The following is a 27,730-nucleotide window of genomic DNA, read 5'->3' as shown; positions in this document are numbered from 1 at the left end:
TCCAGCCTCTTCCACTTCGCCCCCTCTCCCTCCCTCATCCACTTACAAACCATCGCCACATTGGCGGCCCAGTAGTAGTCGTCCAGGTTCGGCAACGCCAGTCCCCCTCTGGCCCTGCTACGCTGCAGGAACCCCCTCCTTACCCTCTGGGTCTTCCCTGCCCACACAACTCATAACGCTCCTGTCTATTTTCTTGAAAAAGGCCTTCGTGATCAGAATGGGGAGACATTGAAACACAAAGAAACCTTGGGAGAACCATCATTTTTACCGCCTGCACTCTGCCCGCCAGTGAGAGCGGCAGCATATCCCACCTCTTGAAATCCTCCTCCACCTGCTCCACCAACCGCGTCAGATAAGTTTTTGTGTAGAGTTCCCCAGCTCCTAGCTACCTGGATCCCCAAATATCGGAAGCTCCTTTCCACTCTCCTTAACGGCAGGGCGCTTATTCCTCTTCCCTGGTCCCCAGGGTGTATTACAAAAAGCTCACTCTTCCCCATATTTAGCCTGTATCCTGAAAAATCTCAACTCCCTCAATATCTGCATAACCTCTGTTATCCCCTCTACAGGACCCGCCACATATAGCAGTAGGTCATCTGCGTAGAGTGACACTTGGTGTTCCTCTCCCCTTCTAACCACCCCCCTCCATTTCTTCGAGTCTCTCAACGCTATGGCCAGTGGTTCAATTGCCAATGTGAACAGTAATGGGGATAGGGGACACCCCTGCCTTGTTCCCCTATGTAACCGAAAATACTCCGATCTTTGCCGGTTTATAACTACACTTGCCACTGGGGCCCCATATAGGAGTCTGACCCAACTGGAAAAACCCCTCACCGAACCCAAACCTCCTCAACACCTCCCATAAATATTCCCACTCTACCCTATCGAATGCCTTCTCCGCATCCATCGCCACCACTATCTCTGCCTCCCCCTCTGCTGGGGGCATCATTATCACCCCCAACAGCCGTCGAACGTTGACATTCAGTTGGCGCCCCTTTACAAACCCTGTCTGGTCTTCATGCACCACCCCCTGAACACAATCCTCAATCCTCGTCGCCAGCACTTTTGCCAGCAGCTTGGCGTCTACATTTAGGAGTGAGATAGGCCTATATGACCCGCATTGCAGCGGATCTTTATCCTGCTTCAGGATCAGTGATATCGTCGCCACCGACATTGTCGGGGGTAGAGTCCCCCCTTATCTGGCCTCGTTAAAGGTTCTCGCCAGCAGTGGGGGCCAACAAGTCCACATATTTCCTGTAAAATTCCACCGGGAACACTTCTGGTCCCGGGGCCTTCCCTGCCTGCATGTTCCCCAGGCCTTTAGTTGTCACCTCCACTTCAATTGGCGCCCCCAGACCTGCCACCTCCTGCTCCTCCACCCTCGGGAACCTTAGTTGGTCCAGAAACTGTTGCATTCCCTCTTTTCCCTCCGGGGGTTGGGACTTGTATAGCCTCTCATAAAAGGTATAGCCTCTCATAAAAGGTCTTAAAACACCTCATTTACCTTCCCTGCTCTCCGCTCCGTAGTTCCCGTTTCATCCTTAACTCCCCCAATCTCCCTCGCCGCTATCTTGCGCAGTTGGTGGGCCAGCAGCCGGCTCGCCTTTTCCCCATACTCTTAACTCATCCCCTGTGCCTTCCTCCACTGTGCCTCTGCCTTTCCTGTGATCAGCAGGTCAAACTCCGCCTGATGTCTTCGCCTCTCTGTTTCGCCTCGGGGCTGTTTGGCACAGGGCTAAATCGCTGGCTTTGAAAGCAGACCAAGGCAGGCCAGCAGCACGGTTCAATTCCCGTAACAGCCTCCCCGAACAGGTGCCGGAATGTGGCGACTAGGGGCTTTTCACAGTAACTTCATTTGAAGCCTACTTGTGACAGTACGCGATTAGTCCTTCGTCCGGGGCCTCCGCATATCTTTTATCCACCCTCAATCTCCCCCACTAATCTCTCCCTTTCTTTGCCCTCTTGTTTCTCCTTGTGAGCTCTAATGGAGATCAACTCTCCCCTAACCACTGCCTTCAGCGCTTCCCAAACTACCCCCACCTGGACCTCACCATTGTCATTGGCCTCTAGGTACCTCTCAATACATCCCCGCACCCTTCCACAGACCCCCACATCCAGTCGCCAGAGTGGGCGCTGCTCCCTCCTAATTCCAGATCCACCCAGTGCAGGGCATAGTCTGAAACGGCTATGGCCGAGTACTCTGTTCCTGTCACCTTCGAGATCAGTGCCCTACTCATAACAAAGAAATCTATCGGGGAGTATACCTTGTGAACATGGGAGAAAAAGGAGAACTCTTTGGCCAACGGCCTAGCAAATCTCCACGGATCCATCCCCCCCCCCCCCCCCCCCCCCCCCATTTGCTCCATGAACCCCCTAAGCACCTTGGCCGCTGCCGGCTGCCTTCCGGTCCTGGATCTAGACCGGTCTAGCCCTGAATCCAGCACTGTATTGAAATCCCCCCCCCTCTCCCCATTACCAGGCTTCCCACCTCCAGGTCCGGGATACGTCCCAATATCCGCTTCATAAATCCCGCGTCATCCCAGTTTGGGGCATATGCATTTACCAGCACGACCTCCTTTCCCTGCAATCTACCACTCACCATCACGAATCTACCCCCGTTATCCACCACTATATTCCTAGCCTCGAACGACACCCGTTTTCCCACCAATATCGCCACCCCCCTACTACTCCGTACCTTCTTGGCCCAGCTCAAGACAGCCTCTCTGTCAGTGAAGCGGTGAAATCTCACCACTATCGCCCTTGGTAGTTCTCCAGCCTTTGGTCTTCTCACAAGGACCCGGTGAGCCCCTTCCACCTCCAGGGGGCCCGAGGGGGCCTCGGCTCCCATTAGCGTATGGAGCATCGTGCTCACATAAGCCCCAACGTCAGCTCCCTCCATTCCTTCGGGGAGACCTAGAATCCGGAGGTTCTTCCTCCTCGAGCTGTTCTCTAAGGCTTCGAGCCTTTCGATACACCTCTTATGTAGCGCCTCATGCGTCTCCGTTTTTACCACAAGGCCCTGTATCTCATCCTCATTTTCGGCTGCCTTTGCCTTCACCCCACGGAGCTCTTATCACCTGGGCCTTTTGTGTTTCTTTCAGCCCATCGATTGCCAATAACATCGGCGCCAGCACCTCCTTCTTTAGTTCCTCCACACACCATCTGAGGAATTCCTGCTGGTCCGGGCCCCATGTCGTCTGGGCTCCATCCGCCGCCATCTTGCTTCTTCCTTCTCTTCTCTGCCGCTGCTCCAGAGGATCCTTCGCAATCTGGCCACTGCCACTGGTCTTTTCCATACACACCTAGGGGGACACCTTCCTTTGTCACCCCACACTGGGTTTGGTCTGAAAAAATTTCTGTTGGGGCTCCCGAAAAGAGCCCAAAAGTCCGTTAGAACGGGAGCTGCCGAAACGTGCGGCTTAGCAGTGCATCGCCGCAACCGGAAGTCGGTATGACTGAAGTAATGTGCAGCAAGTGAGGTACATGCTGATTGCACACAACATTGACTGAGAGCTGTGCTCTTTTTGTATCCCATTGAGTAAATATTTTAACTGCTTGAAGTTGATGATTCTATTCATAAATGATTAAGATTTTATAACTTGTGAAATTTGGCATGTATTAGATGTATTTAATCTTATTCGTGGGTCAGAGTGAAGCCTGAGTTCACAATCTTGCTGCGCATGGAGATCGCTTACGTTGCCCATTACTCCAACTTGAGCAGCAGGCTATATCATAAAGGTTTTTAAAAAAAGACCCTAGAAAGAGCAATTAAATTTCTCCAGTTACAAGGCCAGCACCAGTATGATTTAGATGCTGCCTGTGCTGTAATTTTCATTTTTAAGCTTGTGGGATATTCACCACTTGACATCAGAGTACAGGAAGACTTGCACCTATTCCAGAATACTAACGCTACTTTTACAGCTTTAGTGTTTGCTTAAAGTGAAGTCCACCTGTCTGTTCAATTTCAAGAACAGTTGACATTGCAATGTTCATGGCTTCAAATTAGAGATGAGACCAATTTGGAGTGCTGCCCTGATGCTGTGGTGGGTAGGATGAAATTTATAAAACAAATTCATAACATTGTTTTCTGTTTACTTAAAGGATATAGCAACTGCTTGCTTTTAGCTTGAAACCTAGCTGTGATGGCAATCGATTACCAGCCTACCTGTAGCTGTAAAAGGAATATTACAGGGGGGAGGAGAGGAATTCTGAAGAGACTTCAGTTTCATGTTCTGGCAGAAACCAACTATTGCACTCTCCCTTCTCTCTGTGGATGTATGTTTCACTTCAATGACTCTGGGTTCTGTATCAAGGAACACCCAAGACATACTGACTAAATCTGATGCAATAGCTTGATGAGAGGGACAGGTCTAGGCAGGGAATCTACAGCTGTGTATTCATTGAATCATGGGGTTTGTGTAATAAAAGTGTGATTATCCTGAGCTGACTTAAAAATGAGAAGCAAATTGCCAACAGAGCATGTTTGGTCATATTTACACTGCCCTGAGTGTGTAGTATGCATTCTTACCAATCCAGTTGGCAAGTGTGCTTTTACTGCCCAGAGCCTGTCCAGGTGAATCTCCTGACCATTCTATGCAATTTCCATTTGCGTACCATTTACATTTTCTGGCCCACTGACCTCTGTACTTAGCCAACACTGTTCCCTCTTTGAACTCATTCTCCAAACTAAACTCTCAAAGCAACTATGGACTTTCTTAAAGAAAGAGTTCTAATAATTTTTAGGATTGTGCCAGTACCATAACTTGTATGGGAAGTGGAAGCTTTTTACAGATCTTTAAACAGACAACCACCATTGTACTTCATTGCCTTCAGTGTTTCAAAAAAAAAATTATAAATTGAGTACCCAATTCACTTTTTCCAATTAAGGGGCAATTTAGCATAGCCAATCCACCTAGCTTGCACATCTTTTGGGTTGTGAGGGTGAAACCCACACAAACATGGGGAGAATGTGCAAACTCCCACACAGATGGTGACCCAGAGCCGGGACTGAACCTGGGACATCGGTGCCGTGAGGCAGCAAGGCTAACCCACCGCCACCGTGCTGCCCTGTGAAAGTGGTTATAATAGTCCTTTTTGGCACTGCATACAGGCGAGAATGTTACTCAAATTCACAAACTAAAAGGGGTAATTTGTTCACATCTACACGGGTACTACCTCCAGAGGTTGCAGCATAGAACATAGGGAATAGCACAGTACAGCCCTTTGGTCTATGATGTTGAGTTGACTATTTATCCTAATCAAAGATCAACCTGACCTCCACGCCCTTCAATTTACTGCTGTCCATGTGCTTGAGTCGCTTAAATGTCCCTAATGACTGACTCAACCACCTCTGCTGGCAGTACATTCCACACACCCACCACTCTGTAAAGAACCTACCTCTGACACCTCCCCTGTACCTTCCTCCAATCACCTTAAAATTATGTCCTCTCGTGACACCTTGGGGAAAGGTATCTGACTATCCACTCTATCCATGCCTCTCATCACCTTGTACACCTCTATCAAGTCACCTCTCTTCCTTCTTCGCTCCAGTGAGAAAAGCCATAGCTCCCTCAACCTTTCTTCATAAAACATGCCCTCCAGTCCAGGCAGCATCCTGGTAAATCTCCTTTGCACCCTCTCCAAAGCATCCACATCCTTCCTATGAGGTGACCAGAACTGGACACAATATTCCAAGTGTGGTCTAACCAGGGTTTTATAAAGCTGCAATTCATGGCTCTTAAACTCAATCCCCCTGTTAACAAAAGCCAACAACACTTTACCCTTTAAAAAAAAATGTTTTTAAAAAATTTAGAGTACCCAATTATTTTTTTCCAATTAAGGGGCAATTTAGTGTGGCCAATCCATCTAACCTACACATCTTTGGGTTGAACCCACGCAGACATGGGGAGAATTTGCAAACACCACACGGACAGTGACCCAGGACCGGGATTCGAACCCGGTTCCTCAGCACCGTAGGCTGCAGTGTCGCCCTACCATATGCCTTAACAACCCTATCAACCTGGGTGGCAACTTTGAGGGATCTATGTACGTGGACCCCAAGATCCCGCTGTTCCTCCACACTTCCAAGAATCCTGCCTTTAACCCTGTATTCAGAATTCAAATTCGACCTTCCAAAATGAATCACTTCACATTTATCTAGGTTGAACTCCATCTGCCACTTCTCAGCCCAGCTCTGCATCCTGTCAATGTCCTATTGTAACCTGCAAAAACCCTCAACACCATCTACAACTCCACCAACCTTCGTGTCATCAGCAAACTTACTAACCCACCCTTCCACTTCCTCATCCAAGTCATTTATAAAAACCACGAAGAGCAGGGTCCCAGAACAGATCCTTGCAAGATACCTCCAGGCAGAATACTTTTCATCCACGATCACTCGCTGTCTTCTTTCGGTCAGACAGCCAAATTTCCCTGTATCCCATGCCCCCTAACTTTCTGAATGAGCCTACCATGGGGAACCTTATCAAATGCCTTGCTGAAATCCATGTACAGCACATCCACTGCCCAACCTTCATCAATGTGTCTCGTCACATCCTCAAAGAATTCAATGAGGCTTGTGAGGCATAACCTGCCCCTCACAAAGCTATGCTGACTATCTTTAATCAAATCTCTCAGAATCCTTTCCAGTATTTTGCTCACCACAGACCTAAAACTGTCTGGTCTGTAATTCCCAGGGATTTCCCTATTCCCTTTCTTGAACAGGGGAACAACATTCACTTCCCTCCAATCATCCCGTTGTACTCCAGTGGAGAGTGAGGACGCAAAGATCATCGCCAACGGTGCAGCAATCTCCTTCCTCACTTCCCGTAGTAACCTTGGGTATATTCCCAAGGTAAATTCTATGATCCAGTCTGGTCCAGGGGACTTCTCTATCCTCCTCAATATTAATGGCCTTGTTCGAGCCTATTAATCTGGTTCAAACTGTTCTCACGAGCAACAATGTCCCACTCTAGTGAATACATTTAGGGCCTCCACCACCACCTCAGACTCTAGGCATAAGATCCCTCCACTATCCCTGATCGGCCCTACTCTCACTCTGATAATCCTCATCTTGACACTTGCATGGTATCTTTTGATATGAACGCTGCATTACAGAATCCGTACTTGAAAGTGCCATTACATAAACTAATTTCTCCTTCTCTAGAAACTTGAATTGGCCTGTTCGAGCATGATTATTAACATTCATTTTTTTTTTTAATCACTATCAATCACTATACAGATAAAGATGCTGATGTTTCATAACTTTCAAACAGTGCAGTGCATTTTTTGTAGTTTTACAAACATACAGTATATATATATACAGTAACAATTGTCACTGACAAGCTCAGCCATAATATATGTACGGACTTTTAAGACACTTTCTGAAACTTTGTTCTGTCACAATTTGACCTTTCATAAGTTAATGCTTTAAATTTTGGCACTAATTACTCTTCCTCTCCAAAAAATGGCCTTTTGTAGATTTTGGGTGGGTGGGTGGGGGGGGAGAGGGAGGGAGGGAAAGAGAAAGGAGAGATTGAATTAGTTTTTACCCATTACAATCCGGAGAGGTGGCTGCCTGGCTAAGAATTTATTTTACACCCATCATTTCTTATGAAAGCATTAAACCCACTGTTTTCTTGATGTGCAGCCATGACATGCAGACCTGGCACAGCAAGGTACTGATTGCTGGGAAATAATTAGCCTTTTGGAAGCTGAGAAAATAGCTTTTGCTTTGAAGAGCTCCGGAGCCAAACCTTCAGACGGCTCCCATCACCATTAAACCCTTTCTAGAAACCTCTTTATAGATTTTTAAAAGATCACTTGTGGGGTAATGGTGACTGTGTGCATCCTAAGCAAGTGATTTTTTGAAGCTACCCCAAGCATGAAAGCAGCGTGTAAAGTTATGGGGTTCATTCCCTTTGCGAACCAGTCGCAGTTTGCGTGGGTGATCACTGTCTTTGGCTCTCATGTGTTGGATGTATACCTAAAAGAAAAAAAAACTCCAATTAGATTGATCAAATATATTGCAGATGCTGGAAATATGCAATAACAACAAAAAAAAAAAACAGCAGGTTCGACAGCAGGCAGTGTGGAAATTGAGCCTAATGTTTGTTTGATACAGGGTGTTTATGATGAATGATAACAGTTGGTATTAAAGGTATTAAAAGGCTTTTCAACCTACGAGGACATCAGCGAGACTGATTCTTTTCTATTAGAATATTCACAGTGGAGAGATCAGCAATGCTAGCTGATACCTTTCCTGTTAGTGGCTCACCTATAACTCACTGATCCATGGTGGTATGGGAGAGCCACTTGGTTCACAGTTTTATTTTCCAAAATTATTTTATTGAGGTTATTTATAGAGGTCAAGATAGACAGAGTAGATGGGCAGGGTAAGTGGATTGACCATATCTTTTTATTAAAACAATAAAAAATATACAAGGCCAAACAGTACAAACACTTAATTTTGTGTTGGAGAAACAGGGTATCCTCCTCTCAGCACCAATGTTGGGGGAGGTGGGGGTGGATACTCTGATTATTAAAGCAGTTCACAATACATTTCTAGAAAAAACAAATGGTACAAGCACTAAACTGCGCTGGAGAGAACAGATTCCCTGACATGCTAAAAGTTAGGACTCTACACTTTAGGCTTCTACACTTTAATCACTGACAATTTTAAGCTGTGCAAAGTGAGATCGTAGAATGCCTATACTGCAGAAGGAGGCGATTTGCCCCATAGAGTCTGTACTAGCCCTCTGAAAGAACACCCTATACCCCGGTCCTATCCCTGTAACCCCACCTAATCTGCAGACACTTAAGGGACAATTTAGCATAGCCAATCCACCTAACCTGCATATCTTTGGACTGTGGGAGAGAAACCCAACCAGACACAATGTGCAAACTCCACACAGACATCCAAGGTCAGAATTGAACTCCAGGGATCTGGGTAGCAGTGATAATCAAGGTGCTGCCCAATGAGAATGATGGCCCTTTTGAACAGGCTGCTTGGATAGTGGATGTCAATTCTTTTTTTTTCATTTACGGGATGTGGATGTCGCTGGTTCGGTCATCATTTATTGCCCATCCCTAGTTGCCTTCTTGAACTGCTGCAGTCCTCGAGGTGCTATTAGGGAGGGAATTCCAGGTTGTTGCCCCAGCAACAGTGAAGGAGCAGGTGATATATTTCCAAATCAGGGTAATGAGTGACTTGGAGGGGAACCTCCAGGTGGTGGGGTTCCCAGGTATCTGCTGCTCTTGTCCTTCTAGATGGTTGTGGGTTTGGACGGTGCTGTCTAAGGAACCTTGGTGAGTTACTGCAGTGCATCTTGTAGATAGTACACACAGCTGCCACTGTTTGCCAGTGGTGGAGGGTTTGAATGTTTGTGGAAAGGGGAGCAATCAAGCGGGCTGCTTTGTCCTGGATGGTGTCGAGCTTGAGTGTTGTTGGAGTTGCACTCATCCAGGCAAGGGGAGAGTATTCCATTACACTTCTGACTTGTGCCTTGTAGATGGTGGAGGTCAGATGACTGACCCTGGCGGAACCCAAACTGAGCGTCCGTCAGCAAGTTATTGCTGAGTAAATGCTGCTTGATAGCGCTATTGGTGACTCCTTCCATCACTTTGCACTAATAGGGCGGTAATTGGCTGGGTTGGAATTTTACAGGACACACCCCTGGGCTATTTTCCACATTGCCCAGTAGATGCCAGTGTTGTAGCTGTACTGGAACAGCTTGGCTCAGGGTGCAGCCAGTTCTGGAGAACAAGTCGCTGGGATATTGCCCATAGCCTTCGGAGTATCCAGTGCCTTCAGCCGTTTCTTGATATCACGTGGAGTGAATCGTATTGGCTGAAGACTGACATCTGTGATGCTGGAGACTTCCAGAGGAGACTGAGATGGATCATCCACTCGGCACTTCAGGCTGAAGATTGTTGCAAATGCCTCAGCCTCGTCTTTTGCACATAAATGCTGGGCTCCTCCATCGTTGAGGAAGAGGATATTTGTAGAGCCTCCTCCTCCAGTGAGTTGTTTAATTCTCCACTTCCATTAATGACTGGATGGACTACAGAGCTTAGATCTGATGCGTTTGTTGTGGAATTGACTTAGCTGCAGGTTACGAGAACGGTCTGGTTGGAATTCTGTGCTATTTTCATTGCCTAGAGGAGTTAGAGGAAGACTTCCTAGTTTCCTCTGCGCCCACCCCACATCACCAAATTTGCTCTGGATTCTCAATCTGATTTTTCACTTCTCCCGTGGTTTTGGGTGGGTAGTACATATTGTGACAGGCTGGATAGACCAGAGGGCTATTTCCTTTCAGTTATTATTCAGATGCTTGTAAGTGCAGTGTTTACCTGGCATGCTTTAAGGCTTAGTTTGATCTCCACCTGACTAGTTTGTGTTCCCACCCACATGTAAACCTGAAAAGGCAGAAGAAACATCATTATGGAGGAGGTCAGTGGAAATTGGATAAACAGCAGAATTTTATGTTTTCAAACAGTCCTAATTTTCCCCATTCTCAGCTGAACATTCGGAACAATACTACGGTTAAGGAGTATCTACTGCATGACGTTGTTCTGACCCTAGGCATTTTTGTAGCCTATGCAACGTTGAAGGTGAAAAGCCAGCACCAAACCCACAACCTCACTCACTAACAAGCTTATTAACTAACAGCACCGAGGCCTCCATTATCAACTCAGCTGGTCTCAATTAACTTAGGGCCTCTGGGTCTGCACGGCTCATTTTCACAACAGCTTCAAAATTCTGCGGTTCATAATACATTTTAAGTTTAAATATGTACACATAAGCATCAATTGATTTCTAAATATCAACAAGAACTACATTCTTACAAACCAGTATTTTCAGCTGACTTACAATCATTCACTGCCCTCCAGTATCGACTACTTTCCACACCCTCCAGTATTGACTACTTCCCACACCATTGGTAATCTGTCATTTTGTATGTATCCTTCCTGAAGATCTCAAGTGCCCACGATCTGGCATCCTCACCATGGCTGAAAGAACATGCACTCCACCTTTGCATATGCCTGTCCAGGACAGCAGAATCTGATAGGATAAGTCACCTTGTGGGAGACTGCAAACACATTCATCAGCTTCAAGGTCCAGTGTGTTTAGTGTCATTGCCCTGATTTACCTGCTGGAGTTATTTTACCAACCTCTTTTCCATTGTCCAATAACATGATGTCATCATCTGCAAGATCATCTTGACAGAAATCAGAACACTTCTCGGACACCGAGAAATAACCCTTTTCGTTGGAACACCTTCAAGGAAGAAATAAGAGAAGATAAATAAAGCATTCCACCAATAAGTGCCCCCTGGATCCCACACAGAAATCAAGATATCTTGAACTGGAATCTGTAGAGACTTCCTGAGGTGGGCTTGGTGTAAACCAGAAGAAGAAAGGGCTCCTTTGACTGAGAACCTCTGTATTAACAAACCACCAGCTGCATTCAAATGAAAATACTTTTTAACGAGGCCAAAGACAAGCCAATTCTTTTTCAAGTGTGTGGTTCGGGATTACTGAAGTAAGCGTCTAATGGCAAACATTTTCCATTTCTGACCACATCATACCTAAAAAGCCTGGAGTGCTTCATGTATTCTGCATCTTCATCATACTGCTTTGCTCCACCTATTCCGACCCAGAAGAAGTTTTCAGGCTCTTCTCCCTCATTTATCACCTAAAATAACACAGCAGAATTTGTCCACAGCGAGTCAATAATATAATTTACAGCTCTCAGTTGATCTTCTCAGAACAGTAGTGAAATGTGGGTGCAGAAACTACTGTGCAAATTATCCTGCATGCCCCCAGCAGAGTGTCACACATCCCTTGCTGCTTCCCATTCGGGGCACCATACACTGAAGTGTAAATTTTATTTATTTATTTTAAAAAATAAATTTAGAGTACCCAATTAATTTTTCCCAATTAAAGGGCAATTTAGCGTGGCCAATCCACCTAACGTTCACATCTTTGAGTTGTGGGGGCAAAACCCACGCAAACACGGAGAATGTGCAAACTCCACACGGAACCCACGCAAATACGGGGAGAATGCAAACACCATACGGAGAGTGACCCAGGGCTGGGATCGAACCTGGGACCTGGGAGCCGTGAGGCAGCAGCGCTAACCACTGCACCACCGTTCTGCCCGCAATATGTACTTTATGATACTCTGCAATAAAGGGGAGGTTATATGCAGGCATTGAGGTTCTGTTCACTGTTATGTTACAAGGACCAGACAGATTAGAGGCAATCAGAGCAGAAATATACAGAATGGCTTTACAAATTTAAGCAGTGAGCATCAGTCAGCACTTTAGATGTCAATGGTGTACAAAAATCTCTGCTCCCCAACAGATCATTCAATGTGATAATGATAACCGTCAACAACATAAATATTTTGTTTCTTCACCTTCTCTACCAAGGCACACAATGGTATCCCACAACTGTTATCAGCAGGTTAGCCAACAAGTTGGACCTCTGAATGCACATCTTTGCAATAGAAACCCAGCTGATTTTCCCCTTCCCTGATCTAGGGTTAATGCTGTAGCCTCCAACTGACTGGAGCACCTATCTCAGCCCACATCAGAAGCTGAACCAACAGCACCTCTCCTAGTTTGTATACATTAACTAACTGAGCCATCTTGGAGAACTTTGCAATGTTTGCACTTGGAAATTAGCATTTCATGTCAAGTAGATCAGTTTCTGAATAAGACTGTGGCCTGCAATGGTCGATAGATTGAGCTCAGTTTCAATGCCTTATGGGAAGGACCAAAAAACTGCTGGTTCAAGGGAAGAGATTGGGGCAAGGGGAACACAAAGGAGGCAACGGTAGGGCAACACGGTAACATAGTGGTTAGCACTATGGCTTCACAGCGCCAGGGTGCCAGGTTCGATTCCAGGCTTGGGTCACTCTGTGCGGAGTAGGCACGTTCTCCCCATGTCTGCGTGGGTTTCTTCCGGGTGCTCCGGTTTCCTCCCACAGTCCAAAAGATGTGCAGGGTTAGGTGGATTAGCCAAGCTAAATTGCCCTTAGTGTCCAAAAAAGGTTAGGTGGGGCTACGGGGATAGGGTGGAGGTGTGGGCTTAGGTAGGGTGCTCTTTCCAAGGGCCGGTGCAGACTCGATGGGCCAAACGGCCTCCTTCTGCACTGTAAATTCTTTTATTTAAAAAAAAATAATTTTTATTAAAGGTTTTCATAAAATATCAATAACAAAATGAGAAAGAAAAAAGAACCCAACAGGGTTAAGTACAAAACACAATCTAAAAAAAGCAACCCCCAAACCCCTCCCCCCTGTACATAAATAATAAATTAACATTAACACCCCGACTTAACACAACGTGTGTATACACCCCCTCAGGCCCTCCAGTGTAAATAACAAACAAAAATAAAGTAAACCGCCCCCCCCCCACCCCCCCCCCCCGCCCCCCCGAGCTGCTGCTGCCATTGACCAATGTCTATCGTTCTGCCAGAAAGTCTAAGAACGGTTGCCACCGCCTAAAGAACCCTTGTACCGACCCTCTCAAGGCGAATTTCACCCTCTCCAATTTAATGAACCCTGCCATATCGCTGATCCAGGATTCCATGCTTGGGGGCCTCGCATCTTTCCACTGAAGGAGAATCCTTTACCTGGCTACCAGGGACGCAAAGGCCAGAATTCCGGCCTCTTTTGCCTCCTGCACTCCCGGCTCCTCTGCCACCCCAAATATTGCGAGCCCCCAGCCCAGTCTGACCCTGGATCCTACCACCCTCGACACCATCCTCGCTACGCCCTTCCAAAATTCCTCCAGCGCTGGGCATGCCCAGAACATATGGGTGTGATTTCCTGGGCTCCCTGAGCACCTAACACACCCGTCCTCACCCCCAAAGAACCGGCTCATCCTTGTCCCCGGTCATGTGTGCCCTGTGCAGCACCTTAAACTGTATGAGGCTGAGCCTCGCGCACGAAGAGGAAGAATTCACCCTCCCAAGGGCATCTGCCCACGTCCCCTCTTCGATCTCCTCTCCCAACTCCTCCTCCCACTTACCAGGTGATGCAGGAGGAGGAGGAGGCCTCGGTGGTGGAGTTGAAAGGTAAGTTTCCGAGATCTTCCCCACTCCCCCCCCCCCCCCCCCCGAGAGCACCCTGTCCTGTACTGTGTGTGGCAGTAGCCGCGGGAATTCCACCACCTGCCATCTGGCAAACACCCTTACCTGTAAGTACCTGAAGGTGTTCCCCGGGGGGAGCCCGTACTTCTCCAGCTCACCCAAGCTCGCGAACTTCCCGTCCACAAACCGGTCCCCCAACTTTCGTATCCCTGCCCTGTGCCACCCCGAAAACCCTCCACCTGTTCTTCCTGGGGCAAACCGGTGGTTCCCCCGTAATGGGGTCCACGTCAAGGCCCCAACTTCCCCCCCCCCCCCATGCCGCCTCCACTGCCCCCAAATTTTGAGGGCCGCCACCACCACCGGGCATACCTCCTTGGAGGGAGCGGCAGCGGCACCGTTGCCAGTTCCCCCAGACTCGTACCCACACAGGATGTCGTCTCCAGCCTCTTCCATGCAGCCCCCTCCCCCTCCATCACCCACTTGCGCACCATTATCGCATTGGCAGCCCAGTAGTACCCACAGAGGTTGGGCAGCGCTAGCCCCCCCTATCTCTACTCTGCTCCAGGAACACCCTTCTCACCCTCGGTGTCCCTCGCGCCCACACAAACCCCATTATACTCCTGTTAACCCGCCTGAAAAAACCTTCGGGATAAACACGTGGAGGCACTGGAACAGGAACAAAAACCAAAAACCTTGGGAGCACCGTCATTTTGATTGACTGCACCCCCCCCCCCCCCCCCCCCCCCCCCCCCCCCCAAGGACAGCGGCAATGCGTCCCACCTCTTGAACTCCTCCTCCATTTGCTCCACCAGCCTTGTAAAGTTAAACCAATGCAGGGCCCCTCAGCTCCTGGCCACCTGGACCCCCAAATACCTGAAGCTCCTCTCCGCCCTTTTTAGTGGGAGCTCGCCAATCCCCCTCTCCTGGTCCCCTAGCTGAACTACGAACAGCTCGCTCTTCCCCATATTGAGCTTGTACCCCGAAAAGTCCCCGAATTCCCCAAGGATCCTCATTACCTCTGGCATTCCTCCCACCGGGTCCGCCACATACAGCAGCAGGTCGTCCGCATAAAGCGACACCCTATGCTCCTCCCCACCCCGCACCAACCCCCTCCAGTTCCTCGACTCTCGCCAATGCGAAGAGCAGGGGGGACAGGGGACACCCCTGTCTCGTCCCTCGGTGCAACCGAAAGTACTCGGACCTCCTCCTATTTGTGGCCACACTCGCCATCGGGACCTCATACAACAGCCTAACCCACCTGACAAACCCCTCCCCAAACCTCTTCAGCACCTCCCACAGGTACCCCCACTCTACCCTATCGAAGGCTTTCTCAACGTCCATCGCCACCACTATCTCCGCCTCCCCCTCCCTCGCCGGCATCATGTTAACGTTCAAAAGCCTCCGCACATTCGCGTTCAACTGTCTCCCCTTCACAAATCCCGTCTGGTCTTCATGGATGATCTGTGGCACACAATCCTCAAGGCTAAGACCTTCGCCAGCACCTTGGCATCTACATTTAGCAAGGAAATCGATCTGTAAGACCCACATTGCAGGGGATCCTTGTCCCGCTTCAGGATCAAGGAGATCAGTGCCCGGGACATCGCCGGGGGTAAAGCCCCCCCTCCCTTGCCTCATTAAAGGTCCTAACTAACAGCGGGCCCAACAGGTCCATATATTTTTTATAGAACTCGACCGGGAAACCATCCGGCCCCGGTGCCTTCCCCGCCTGCATGCTTCCTATCCCTTTGATCAGCTGCTCCAGCCCAATCGGGGCCCCCAGTCCCGCCACCAGTCCCTCTTCCACCTTTGGAAACCTCAACTGGTCCAGGAAATGGCCCATCCCTCCCTCCTCCTGTGGGGGCTCGGATCGGTACAATTCCTCGTAGAAGTCCCTGAAGACCCCATTGATGCCAACCCCATTCCGCACCACGCTCCCTCCCCTGTCCTTAACTCCCCCGATCTTCCTAGCTGCGTCCCGCTTCTGAAGCTGATGCGCCAGCATCCGGCTTGCCTTTTCCCCATACTCGTAGACCACCCCCTGGGCCTTCCTCCACTGCACCTCCGCCTTCCTGGTGGTCACCAGGTCGAATTCGGCCTGGAGGCTGTGCCTCTTCCTCAACAATCCTTCCTCAGGCTCTTCCGCATACCTCCCGTCTACCCTCACCATCTCCCCCACCAGCCTCTCCCTCTCCCCCTGCTCCCTCCGCTCCTTGTGGGCCCTAATGGATATCAGCTCTCCCCTCACCACCGCCTTCAGTGCCTCCCAAACCATCCCCACTCGGAACTCCCCGTTGTCGTTGGTTCCAAGTACCTCTCTATACTTCCTCGGACCCGCTCGCTCACCTCCTCGTCCGCCAACAGCCCCACCTCCAAGCGCCACAGCTGGCGCTGGTCCCTCTCCTCCCCCATCTCCAAGTCCACCCAATGCGGGGCCTGGTCCGAAATGGCTGTTGCCGAATACTCGGTATCCTCTACTCTCGCTATCAGCGCGCTACTCAAAATGAAAAAGTCGATTCGAGAATAAGCCTCATGGACATGTGAGAGGAATGAAAATTCCCTAGCCCCCGGCCTTGCAAATCTCCAAGGGTCCACCCCTCCCATCTGGTCCATAAACCCCCTCAGCACTCTAGCCGCCGCCGGCTTCCTACCCGGCCTAGACCTGGAGCAATCCAGTGCCGGATCCAGCACCGTGTTAAAGTCTCTCCCCGATTATCAGGCCCCCCCACTTCCAAGTCTGGGATCCGACCCAACATACGCCGCATAAAACCCGCATCGTCCCAGTTCGGAGCATACACATTGACCAGTATCACCCTCTCTCCCTGCAACTTACCACTTACCATTATATACCTACCGCCATTATCTGCCACAATGCTCGATGCCTCGAATGACACCTTCTTTCCCACCAAGATCGCCACCGCTCGATTTTTGGCATCTAGCGCCGAATGAAACACCTGACCTACCCACCCTTTCCTCAGTCTTATCTGGTCTGCCACCTTCAGGTGCGTCTCCTGGAGCATAACCACATCCGCCTTGAGCCCCTTCAGGTGCGCGAACACGCGGGCCGCTTAACCGGCCCATTCAGTCCCCTTACTTTCCAGGTTATCAGCCGGATCAGGGGGCTACTCGCCCCCCTCCCCCGCCGACTAGCCATGACCCCCTCCTCGGCCAGCCACGCGCCCGCACCCCACACCCGGCCCATTCCCCACAGCGGCATACCCCAGTCTCGACCCCCACCCCCCTGCCACTCGCTCCAGCTCCTCTTTGACCTTAGCAGCAGCAACTCGATTCAGCCCCCCCCCCCCCCCCCCCCCCCCCGGCTAGGACCCACAGCTGGTTTACTCCTGCCATTGCACTTCCGCAAGTCAGCTGACTCCTGCTGACCCCGGCCACTCACGCCTCCCCTTCGACTCCTCCCATTGTGTGGCACACCCTCCTCTCCCCCTCCCCCCTAAGCGCGGGAAACAATCCTCGCTTCCTCGCCCCCCCCCCCAGTCTTCGGCGCGGGAAAAAAGCCCGCTCTCTCCACCTACCAGGCCCCGCCACCAACCAAAACAGTGCCCAACCCACCCTCCCCAACCCGAAAGAGAAAAACACAGAGAAAAAGAAACCCAAAAAAATGCAAAGGCCCCCCCCCCCCCCCCCCCCCCCGAACCAAAAATAGGCATAACATATCCATCGCAGTCCCCAATCGCCCATCCCAACCCTCAGTCTGTGTCCAGCTTCTCGGCCTGAACAAAGGCCCACGCATCCTCCGGAGACTCAAAATAATGGTGCCGGTCCTTGTAGGTAACCCACAGTCGCGCTGGCTGCAACATGCCAAACTTCACCCCCTTCCTGTGCAGCACCGCCTTCGCTCGATTGTACCCTGCCCTCCTCTTCGCCACCTCCGCACTCCAGTCCTGATATATCCGAACCTCCACGTTCTCCCACCTGCTGCTCCTCTCCTTCTTGGCCCACCTGAGCACACACTCCCGATCGACGAACCGATGGAACCGCACCAGCACCGCCCACGGAGGATCGTTAGCCTTGGGCCTCCTCACCAACACTCTATGGGCCCCTTCCAGCTCTAGGGGCCCCTGGAAGGACCCCGCTCCCATCAGCGAGTTCAACATGGTGACCACATAGGCGCCCACGTCCGGCCCCTCCAGGAGGCCCAGAATCCGCAGATTCTTCCGCCTCGACCGATTCTCCATCTCCTCGAACCGCTCCTGCCATTTCTTGTGGAGCGCCTCGTGCGCCTCCACCTTTACCGCCAGGCCTAAGGCCTCGTTCTCATTGTCAGAGATCTTTTGTCGAGCCTCGAGGATCGCCAGCCCCTGGGCCGTCTGTGTCTCCAGCAGCTTATCAATAGAAGCCTTCATCGGCTCTAGCAGGTCCGTTTTAATCTCTGAGGCAGCGCTGGATACCCTCCTGTTGCTCCTCCGCCCACTGCCTCCACGCTGCCTGGTCTCCGCCCGCCGCCATTTTGTCCTTCTTCCCTCCCTTCTTCTGGTCCACCACCACCTTTTTTGTCGCCCCGCTCCTAGTTAAAGCCATATACTGACGGGGAGCTATTATTAACTCCTTCCCACACCGGGAAATGTCGAAAAAGTGCCCTTGGGGGCCCAGAAAAGAGCCCAAAAGTCCGTTTTTGCGGGAGCCGCCAAATGTGCGACTTAGCTCCGCATAGCCGCAACCGGAAGTCTCGAGAGGGAATCCTTTTGGCACTGTTCGCTTCACCAATCTGCCCCAAAACGTCTGTGGAAGCTCCTGAAAAAGGTCTGAGAGTCCGTTCCAGACGGGAGCTGCCGAATGCGCGACCTACTCCTCCATGGCCGCCACCGGAAGCCTCGTCCCCGCTTCTTCAGTGGCCTTGGTAGATCTTTTCACAGTTGTTCCCTCTGCTGCTAGAATTCACCTTTAATAAAGGCCCTCAAGTCAGCTTGCAGCCTTAAGCTTGCCCTTCCCCCGCCTGCATGCTGGAAGAGGCTCTGTTTATCCTGCAGTTACAGCCAAATCTTTTACTGTTTCTGCCGGGTCTGGTAACCAAGAGACATACCATTCCTGGGGGACACTTCTTCCCACACTGGGAAATGTCAAACAAATGCCGTGGGGACCCTGTAAAGAGCCCAAAAGTCCGTTCCAAGGGGGAGCTACCGAACATGCGACCTAGCTCTGCATCGCCGCACCCGGATGTCTGCACTGTTAATTCTATGAGATCACCCACCATCGCATGCCATCACCCACTCAACTGCGCATGTCTAAGGAGAACAACAACACTATCTGTCACAGGCACAAAAACAAAGTACCGGGGAGAAAAATAACGTAGTGTTTTCATCTCATTAATTTTTACTTGCACCGATAAATTGATTTTTCACACAGGAAAGCAAGAGTGCTTAAATATTCCTTTTCAGATGTGAAAGTTTGAAAAATTAGTTACCTGTTTGCTGTACGTTTCATCAAACATATTATTCATGATATCTTCAGCAAGTTTGGCCTCGTCTGGGTCTGCTGCGCGTCCAACCCAGGTATAGACAATACCTTGGTTATCGATACTCTCAAAAGGCACCTAAGGGAACAAAACATAGCGAGCAGGCACACAAACTAATTCAGACAAATCTTTCACCTCTGACCCTTGAAGGCAAGTGCTATCCAGCAGGGGTCACTGGGAAATGATCAGGAACAGAGAAATTATTGATTTCCATTCTGTAATCTGGTAATGGAGAACAATTGTAATGCCCCAACTATAACACAGCTGAGAATAGCCAACACAGCACCTACTGGGACTACCTTAGGCATTTCCTATTTTAAACTCTACTATCATCGACATAACGTATTCGATCTCCTAAGGGCAAGGATTCCTTTGGTACAAGGAGATAACCACAACTGCACACTCTAGCTGGAGATTGACCAACACTAAATATAGGAATGCAGACTCTACGATTTGTACTCTACTCCTTTTTCAATACAATGTTATTTAATTTACTTTTCCTGCTGTTTAACACTGGGGGAGCTGTTTTCATTGATTTTATTTTTCAGCACCTTGTTCTGCTGTTCCATTCAACCCCTGCCCTCTCTCTTGGTTCCATGTAATTTATTTTACACTTAGCCACACTGAATTTCCATCGGCTGTGTGCTGATATTCCCAGAGTTCTTTTTTCAAATTGGAACTCACAACTCACCAATCTTTGTACATCAGCTTATTGTTCGGACTCTCCACTCCTGAAACTATTACTGTCTCACCAACTTCCTCACCACCACCTCTTTTGTGTCCTCCACTGTTGCTAAATTATCAAACTGCTTATCCGACATCCAGTACTGAATGAGAAGAAATTTCTAAAGCCTTTGATCCCCATTCCAAATTCTGTTCCCTAGCTACTGACTTCATCCATTGGCAACTGTAAGACTAATTCAGATTGTTTGCAACCCAGGTGTCATATATGACTCTGGGATAAGCTTCCAATCACATATCTGTGCCAATGCCAAGACTAACCATTTCCACCACCTTGATATTGCCTGACTTTGGCTCTGCCCGAGCTCACTTGTGGCTAAAACTTTTATTCATGCCTTTAGACTCAGCTATTGCAACGTACCCACAGCCTACCTACTTTGTCTGCCGCCATATCTTTACTTGCACCAAATTTTGTTCCCTCGTCACTAATATTCCCTCTGGGCTGTAGCAGCCATGCAGCAACCAGGTAACACGTTGGCTGCTCTCAAGTTGTCTCAATAGCTACCTTACTTTAATTCTGTCATCTTAAGTATCCCCGTTTTAATTGGTGGCCAAGTCTTCAGTTGCCAAGGCCTTAATCTCTGAAATTCCCTCCCTAAACCTCTTCTCTACCTCTTCTAAAACCCTCCTTAAAATCTACCTGTTTGACAAAACTTTGGTCATCTGCTCCAACATCTCATAGCTTGATGTAAAATTTTGTTTTCTAAACTCCAAGTGCCTTGGGATGCTTTATGTTAAAGACGATATATATATAGATCAATTACATGTTGATCTATAAATACAAGTTGTTACTGTAGCTAGCAACTACACAATACACAGACACGGCCAAGACTTGCCCTCATGTGGGCAGGTACAGGGTTAATCCAATTTAACTTTTAGGTTGTTCATAATTAAGCATTACCTTAAGGATGTAGCAAAAGTCAGAGTTCAACATACTGGAATCTGTACTGATCTGGATACACCTGCAAATATTAAGATTTTATTGTAAAAATAGAAGATACAAATTTCTCTGCGTCATCCTTGTCTGGGCATTAACATCAAACTCTAAAACACAACTGAAAAGCACAACCTGCATCAGGCAATTTTCCAACAACATTCTGAAACATTACCAAGAGATCTTGGTGACCTGTCCTCATGTCTTATTGGAAAAGGAGTAGATCTGGTCTAACAAATGTTACGCCTTGCTGTGCACATGAGCGCTCCAGAACCAAATCCAGATTCCAGTACTTGTTGCAGCCACATAGGGCTGTAACACAAATGAAGTACCCCCTACAGGTACATGGATATTAAACTCACTGTTCAAAGCCCAACTACAGCAGAAGGGGTTAAAACCCAGAGTCAGAGATAGAAGCAACTCAAAACACACACCTCATTTTGGATGGGAAGAATAAGGATGACTCTGCTCTCCCGGTACTACCCTATTTCTCCCTCACCACCTTTTCCAACCCATGAGCCCCTCCGGGTTCTCCCCACGACTCACTTTATGGGCAGCACGGTAGCACAAGTGGCTAGCACTGTGGCTTCACAGCGCCAGGTTCCCAAGCTCGATTCCCTGCTGGGTTACTGTCTGCGGAGTCTGCACGTTCTCCCCGTGTCTGCGTGGGTTTCCTCCGGGTGCTCCGGCTTCCTCCCACAGTCCAAAGACGTGCAGGTTAAGTGGATTGGCCATGCTAAATTGCCCTTAGTGGCCAAAAAGGTTAGGAGGGGTTATTGGGTTCAGGGATAGGGTGGAAGTGAGGGCATAAGTGGATCGGTGCAGACCCGATGGGCCGAATGGCCTCCTTCTGCATTGTATGTTCTACGTTCATTTCCTCCTCCTCCCCCCCCCCCCCCCCCCCCCCCCCCCAGTCACCCCACAAGGCCCTCTCCCCTACTCCCTCCCTTGCACCACCACCCCACAAAATGCTACTCCACACCTCTCCTCCATCTTATGCACAATAACAGAATAGATGTGCTAACATAGAATCCCTACAGTGCAGAAGGAGGCCATTCGGACCACAAGAGTTTACACCAACCCTCTGAAAGAGCACCCTAGCTAGGCCCTCTCCTGCCCTATCCTTGTAACCATATCTAATCACTGGAGACTAAGGGGCAATTTATCATGGCCAATCCATCTAACCTACACATCTTTGGACTGTGGGAGGAAACCCATGTAGACACAGGGCGAAAGTGCAAATTCCACACAGTTACCCAAAGCTGGAATTGAACCTGGGTATCTGGCGCTGTGAGGCTTCAAAACTCCCCGTCTGGGTATTGAACCCAGGTCTCTCATGTGACAGGCGGGGATACTAACCACTCTACTAACGAGGAACTCTGCTCATGCCTGATGCAGGACAAAATCTGTTCTCAAGTAATAATTTTGATAAGCTTCTATTATGTACTTTTTGTTAACTATAGCTACAAGAGCAGGTTGGAGGCTGTGAACTCTGATTTGTGACTCTCCACCTGACTCCTCCAAGTCTCTTCAATTTTGACAAAGTACAAACCAAAAGTGTGATGAAATAATCTCACTCATTGAGATGGGGGATAGCAGCAGCAGCAATTAAGAACCACCCACAACATAGCATTTTGCTCGATTTAATTTAATGCCAGGAGGCACCAAGCTCCATCCTCTACTACTGTACTGTGGCCACATTGTTTAACTTTCTATTGGAAGCAGAGCACCTACTCACGAAGGTCACTTCACGAGAAGCTTCCTCCCTGTGACCTCTACTACAAAGACAGGCAAAGGCATCAGATTCAATAACCAACAAATTCCATTCCAAGTCACAAAACATCCAAATTCACCAAAGGTCGATCACTGTTCCTTCCTGATCACCGTGTATCTGAATATCAATATCTGAAATTGCACGCCTAACACCTTGAATGTACCTTTATCATATGGGCTGTAACGGTTCAAGGAGATGGCCTTACCAATATCATCCACTTCCCAAAAACATGTAGTGAGATAAATCTGGGAACAAGTGAGGGGAAAGAACAAGGAGAAAGGGTCAAAAGCATAAGCCTCACCTAGAGCACAAAGCACTGCCATTTGTGCGGATGTGATAGAGACTGGGTTGCAGACCATTCTCTGGGGTCCTCCTCTTTCCTTTGTGGATAATAAACTTCCTTTTGAAGTGCGAAAGGAACTTGAGGTTCTCCTGCTGCTGGGTCATCCGTACCACCTGATAGACGCACACACATTAATCCACCATTATATTTTTATTTTCTCCCTTTCATTTCCAAGCCCCTATCCAACATCCATGCCACCATGTACCAGTGTGGTTCTAGCAGCAACACACACAACTCTGCTCTCCGCTTCCCTTCAGATCTTGTAATAGGATTGGAGGGTCAGCTTGATACTTTTACTGAAGCCATATAATCATAGGTAATCCTATAGTCTATCAATGCCCTTCATTTACAAAGATAGGTGAAATAACTATAGGATAGATCAGAACTGAGTTTTCCAGAGCTCTACCACAGAGAAAACAAAGAATAAGTTAATAAAAGCAAAATTTAGCGAATGCTGGAAATCTGAAATAAAAACAGGAAATGATGGATAAACTCACGCAATGAAATCTGGAGACTCTGGCTGGTATCATTCACGTCACACTCCCTGCGAAATGACCATCTCCAACAAGATGCAGTTTAACCACCTTCCCTGATATTCAGGCATTACAATCTCTGAAGCACCGACTGAATCTTGGAGGTCACCATTGACCAGAAATTCTATTGGACCAGTTATAAATGCTATGGCTACTCTTACAAGTCAGGTGCTGCATATTTTGCAGCTGAAGGCTCCCCTCTTGACTCCTCACCACCCACATGATAAAGTCAGGAATGTACTGGAATACTTTCCATATGCCTGCATGGGTGCAGCGACAACATGAATTACAAAGCCTACAGGAAAAAGCAGCTCATTCTTTGACATTCAATCCACTGCCTTAAATATTCACTCCCTCCACTACTAATGCACAGTAGTGACAGCATTTTCTGCATGACACACTGCAAGGTTACTTTGGCAGTACCCACCAAACCTGCAACCTCCACCATCTTGAAGGACAGTAGGCGCATGAAAGTTCCTCATCCAAGTCACATACCATCCTGACTTGGAAATATATTGTTGCTCCTTCATAGTCACTGCATCAAATTCCTGGAACTCCTTACCAAACAGAATTGTGAAAGTATCTTCACTAAACAGATTGTAGCAGTCTGAGAATACGGCTCATTGCCATCTCCTCACAAGCATTTATTCCAGGCAATAATTCCCAGCGATACTAAACTCCCCCAAAACAGCTTTCTTGCCACCAAGAATGCAAGAGCAGGATACCCTTTATACTAAAGAGCCAGCGCCTTCAAGCAATTAAGAGGATGGGGAAAAACTATAGGCAAGGAAAAACCTAAATTTGTCTTCCAACATTTGAAACGTGTGCTGACAGATAATCCCAAATATAAAAGCCTTGATTATACACAATTTCATGTTGAGAAGCACAACTGTTTACCTCTAGCTTGCCAGGGAAAAGGCTCTCAAATTTCTTCTGTAGGCTGAAGGTGAAAGTTAGCCAACCCATGTTGGAAGCCTCTCGGCCCTGCCAGAAGTACACCACACACTGGAAGTCTTCCTCCTGCTGTTTTTCTTCATTATCCCCATCCTCTTCCATCTTCTCTTTATCTTTCTGATCATCTTCATACTCCACTGGAATCCAGTACCTGAAACAAACAAGGAAGACTGAATGAGAACGATACTTACTACAAACAGACAAGGCAGGCAAGGGAACGTAGGTGGGGTACAGCAGGAAAGCAACCTGGAATCACATACTTTACTCTCGGAAACGGACATAAATCAATTGGAATTGAGAAATTACTTGTGCACGTAGCTGGAAGAAAGTGAGTACGGTGCAGGTATCAATTCAATTGAGTAGCTCAGATGATATTCTAACACCATAAACTGCAAATACAAAGCTTAGATAATGTATGAGACTTAATATGAATGCGTTCCAGCCAAACTGGTTCATAAAAACATGATATTGTACTAGTGTAGTTATCTAGTTGAATATATAACTCCACTTTAACTAGTTACCTGCAAAGAAAGACGTAACAGTCTTGTGTGTAAAAATGACCAAAATCTTCTTCAGGAAGGCGTGCAAATTTCTTTCCTTCGAGCACAAAGCCTTCCATCCCATCCAGGTCCTCATTCCACTCCTCCATTAACTGCTCAGCCTGAAGTTAGAAACCAAGACTCAACTGCTTGTTGAACAAGCTGCATCTCATTGGCACCAACAAACATAGAAAAGCTTACAGGGTTAACAATAGTTTTAAATTCATTCAAGGGCACGTAATTTTTATAAAGCGGAATACCTCCAAAACATTACTGCCATAATTAACAGGGACCATGAGCTAGCCAGTCAGTCCTTTGAGCCTGTTCCACTATTCGATTAGCTCATTACTGATCTGTATCTTAACTCCATTTACCCATATCCCTTAACACTCTTACCTAACAAATATCTATCTTAATTTTGAATTTTCCAATATACCCTTATTCTTAACCGCTTTTGGGGAAAAGAGAGCTCCACATTTCCACTGCCTTCCCTAAATGTTTCTCAACATCACCCCTATAAACAGTAGCTCTGATTTTAATTTGGCTGACGTGATCTACATGCACTTCCAAAAAGTGTTTGATAAAGTACCAGATATAAGCTTTGTACCAAAGTTGAATCCCATGGTGTAATATCCCTCAGGGAACCTACGAGGTGGGAATTCTGGGCTTCCCCAAGCTCCTTGTGGAGTAAGGGCTTCCTCGCTAGGGGCGGGTTATATCAATTAACCCATGTATACAAGGTGGGCCAATAAGGCACCAACCTCAGCAGAAATCTACCGGGTAGTGTACATATCACAACTTGTTTCTTATTTTACTCAGTGTGAACTCCCCGTGTCCTTGTGAAAATGATGACGAGGAGTAAACTGGTTTGCTGTCAACGCTGCACCCTACTCAACTAAGCCACCGTCTCGATTTTCTGCACCAAAATATGGATTTCTTTGATTCGCCATGCCTCTGTTTGGGCGGTTAGATGCATTTGACGCCGGTGTTGAAGACTGGAATCAATATGCTGAACGAATGTGTTATTTCTTCCAGGCCAACATCACCACAGAGACTGAGTGTCAGACGGTCATACTATGAATGACCTGTGGACTACAGACACTTGGGGTGATCCAGAGTCACACGTACCCAGCGACACCAGATGCGCAATCATTCAACCAGCTTGTGGTGCAACACTTTAACCCAGTCCCATTGATAATTCAGCAGAGAGGTCCGTCACCGAGTTTGTATCTTGGCTACAGAAGATAGCAGAGTTGTGGGAGTATGGAAGGGTTTTGTCCAATATGCTCCGCGATCGTTTGGTCTTCGGTATTAGAAATATGGAGACTCTGAAAAGATCTTTGGGCAGTCTCCCTAACTTTTCAGCAGGCACTACAAACCTCCCTTTCCCAAGAAAGTGCAGAATGTGGTGTCTAAGAGATACAAGGGATGGAGGTGAACATCTTGAGGCATCACCCCTCACATGATATCCCCATGGCCCGGACCGAACGCTGCTGTCACTCTGGCCACTGGGCAAAGAGCAGGCCACTGGGACGTGCAACGTCACCCCACTTGACTGAAGCCGATTCTGGCCTGTGTGCGATGTGTGGATGTCGGCCCAGACATACCCGTGGGCAGAGGAGGGCCAGTTCTACAGGCACCCTGGTCGAGGTAGGCATCAACCCCGGGGCCAGGCCTTGCAACTGGATGACCCAGAAGAGGCAGAGGATGAGGCCGAGATGCAGCTGAACTGTTTGGTAGTGCTCCTATTCGTGTTCTGATACCAATGAGTGGTCATATGCTCCAAATGGAGTTAGATACGAGATGGGTTATCTGTGATGGCGCAGAGCACTTTTGATCTCATCAAACAAGGGTTGCATATTTTGTCTTTGGCTGACACGGCGGCTTGTTTGGCCACTTATATAGGGGAACGGCTGAATATTGTGTGTTCCACCCTCACTCCGGTCATTCACCAATCAGTGCGCCTTCCCCTAATTTTTGTGGAAGGAAACTGCCCTGGCCTGTTGGGCCGTGGTTGGCTGCACCAGCTGTAGTTGGATTGGCAGCATATCCTCCAAGTGGGGTCTGGCAGTCCTGAACAAATTCCCAGAGGTTTTCCAACCTGGCTTGGGTACCATTAAAGGCTGTGGCCAAAATACAGGTGGACCCAGAAGCCCGGCCCCGATATCTTTGTGGCGCCCTGTTCCCTACGCTATAGTGGAGACGGTCGAGATTGAACTTCAGCATTTAGAAAGTTTGGGCATCATTCAGCCAATGCACTTCGCTTATTGGGTGGCACCCAAACATAGGAACATTGGAATTAGGAGAAGTAGGCCATTCAGCCCCTCGAGCCTGCTCCACCATTCAG

General features: G+C 48.4%; 1 protein-coding gene across 2 annotated transcripts in view; it reads right to left on the bottom strand.

Annotated features, from left to right (window-relative positions):
* Positions 1–7,190: 7,190 nt before the first annotated feature.
* Positions 7,191–27,730, bottom strand: part of flii (FLII actin remodeling protein) — a 108,392-nt gene continuing 87,852 nt past the window's right edge. For both annotated transcript variants that reach the window (XM_072481231.1, XM_072481232.1), the window contains 9 exons: positions 25,366–25,505; positions 24,788–24,995; positions 23,316–23,470; positions 21,208–21,268; positions 19,515–19,643; positions 11,586–11,692; positions 11,170–11,275; positions 10,348–10,413; positions 7,191–7,981 (listed from right to left, as the gene is read on the bottom strand). In XM_072481231.1, the coding sequence (XP_072337332.1) occupies positions 7,847–7,981; positions 10,348–10,413; positions 11,170–11,275; positions 11,586–11,692; positions 19,515–19,643; positions 21,208–21,268; positions 23,316–23,470; positions 24,788–24,995; positions 25,366–25,505 (1,107 nt within the window). In that variant the 3' untranslated portion in view covers positions 7,191–7,846. The remainder of the gene's footprint in view (positions 7,982–10,347; positions 10,414–11,169; positions 11,276–11,585; positions 11,693–19,514; positions 19,644–21,207; positions 21,269–23,315; positions 23,471–24,787; positions 24,996–25,365; positions 25,506–27,730) is intronic.

Source organism: Scyliorhinus torazame, chromosome 17 (genome assembly GCF_047496885.1).
Source record: "Scyliorhinus torazame isolate Kashiwa2021f chromosome 17, sScyTor2.1, whole genome shotgun sequence".
NCBI lineage: Eukaryota > Metazoa > Chordata > Chondrichthyes > Carcharhiniformes > Scyliorhinidae > Scyliorhinus > Scyliorhinus torazame.
Note: the sequence above shows the minus strand (reverse complement) of the source record. Positions and strands in the feature narration are given on the sequence as shown.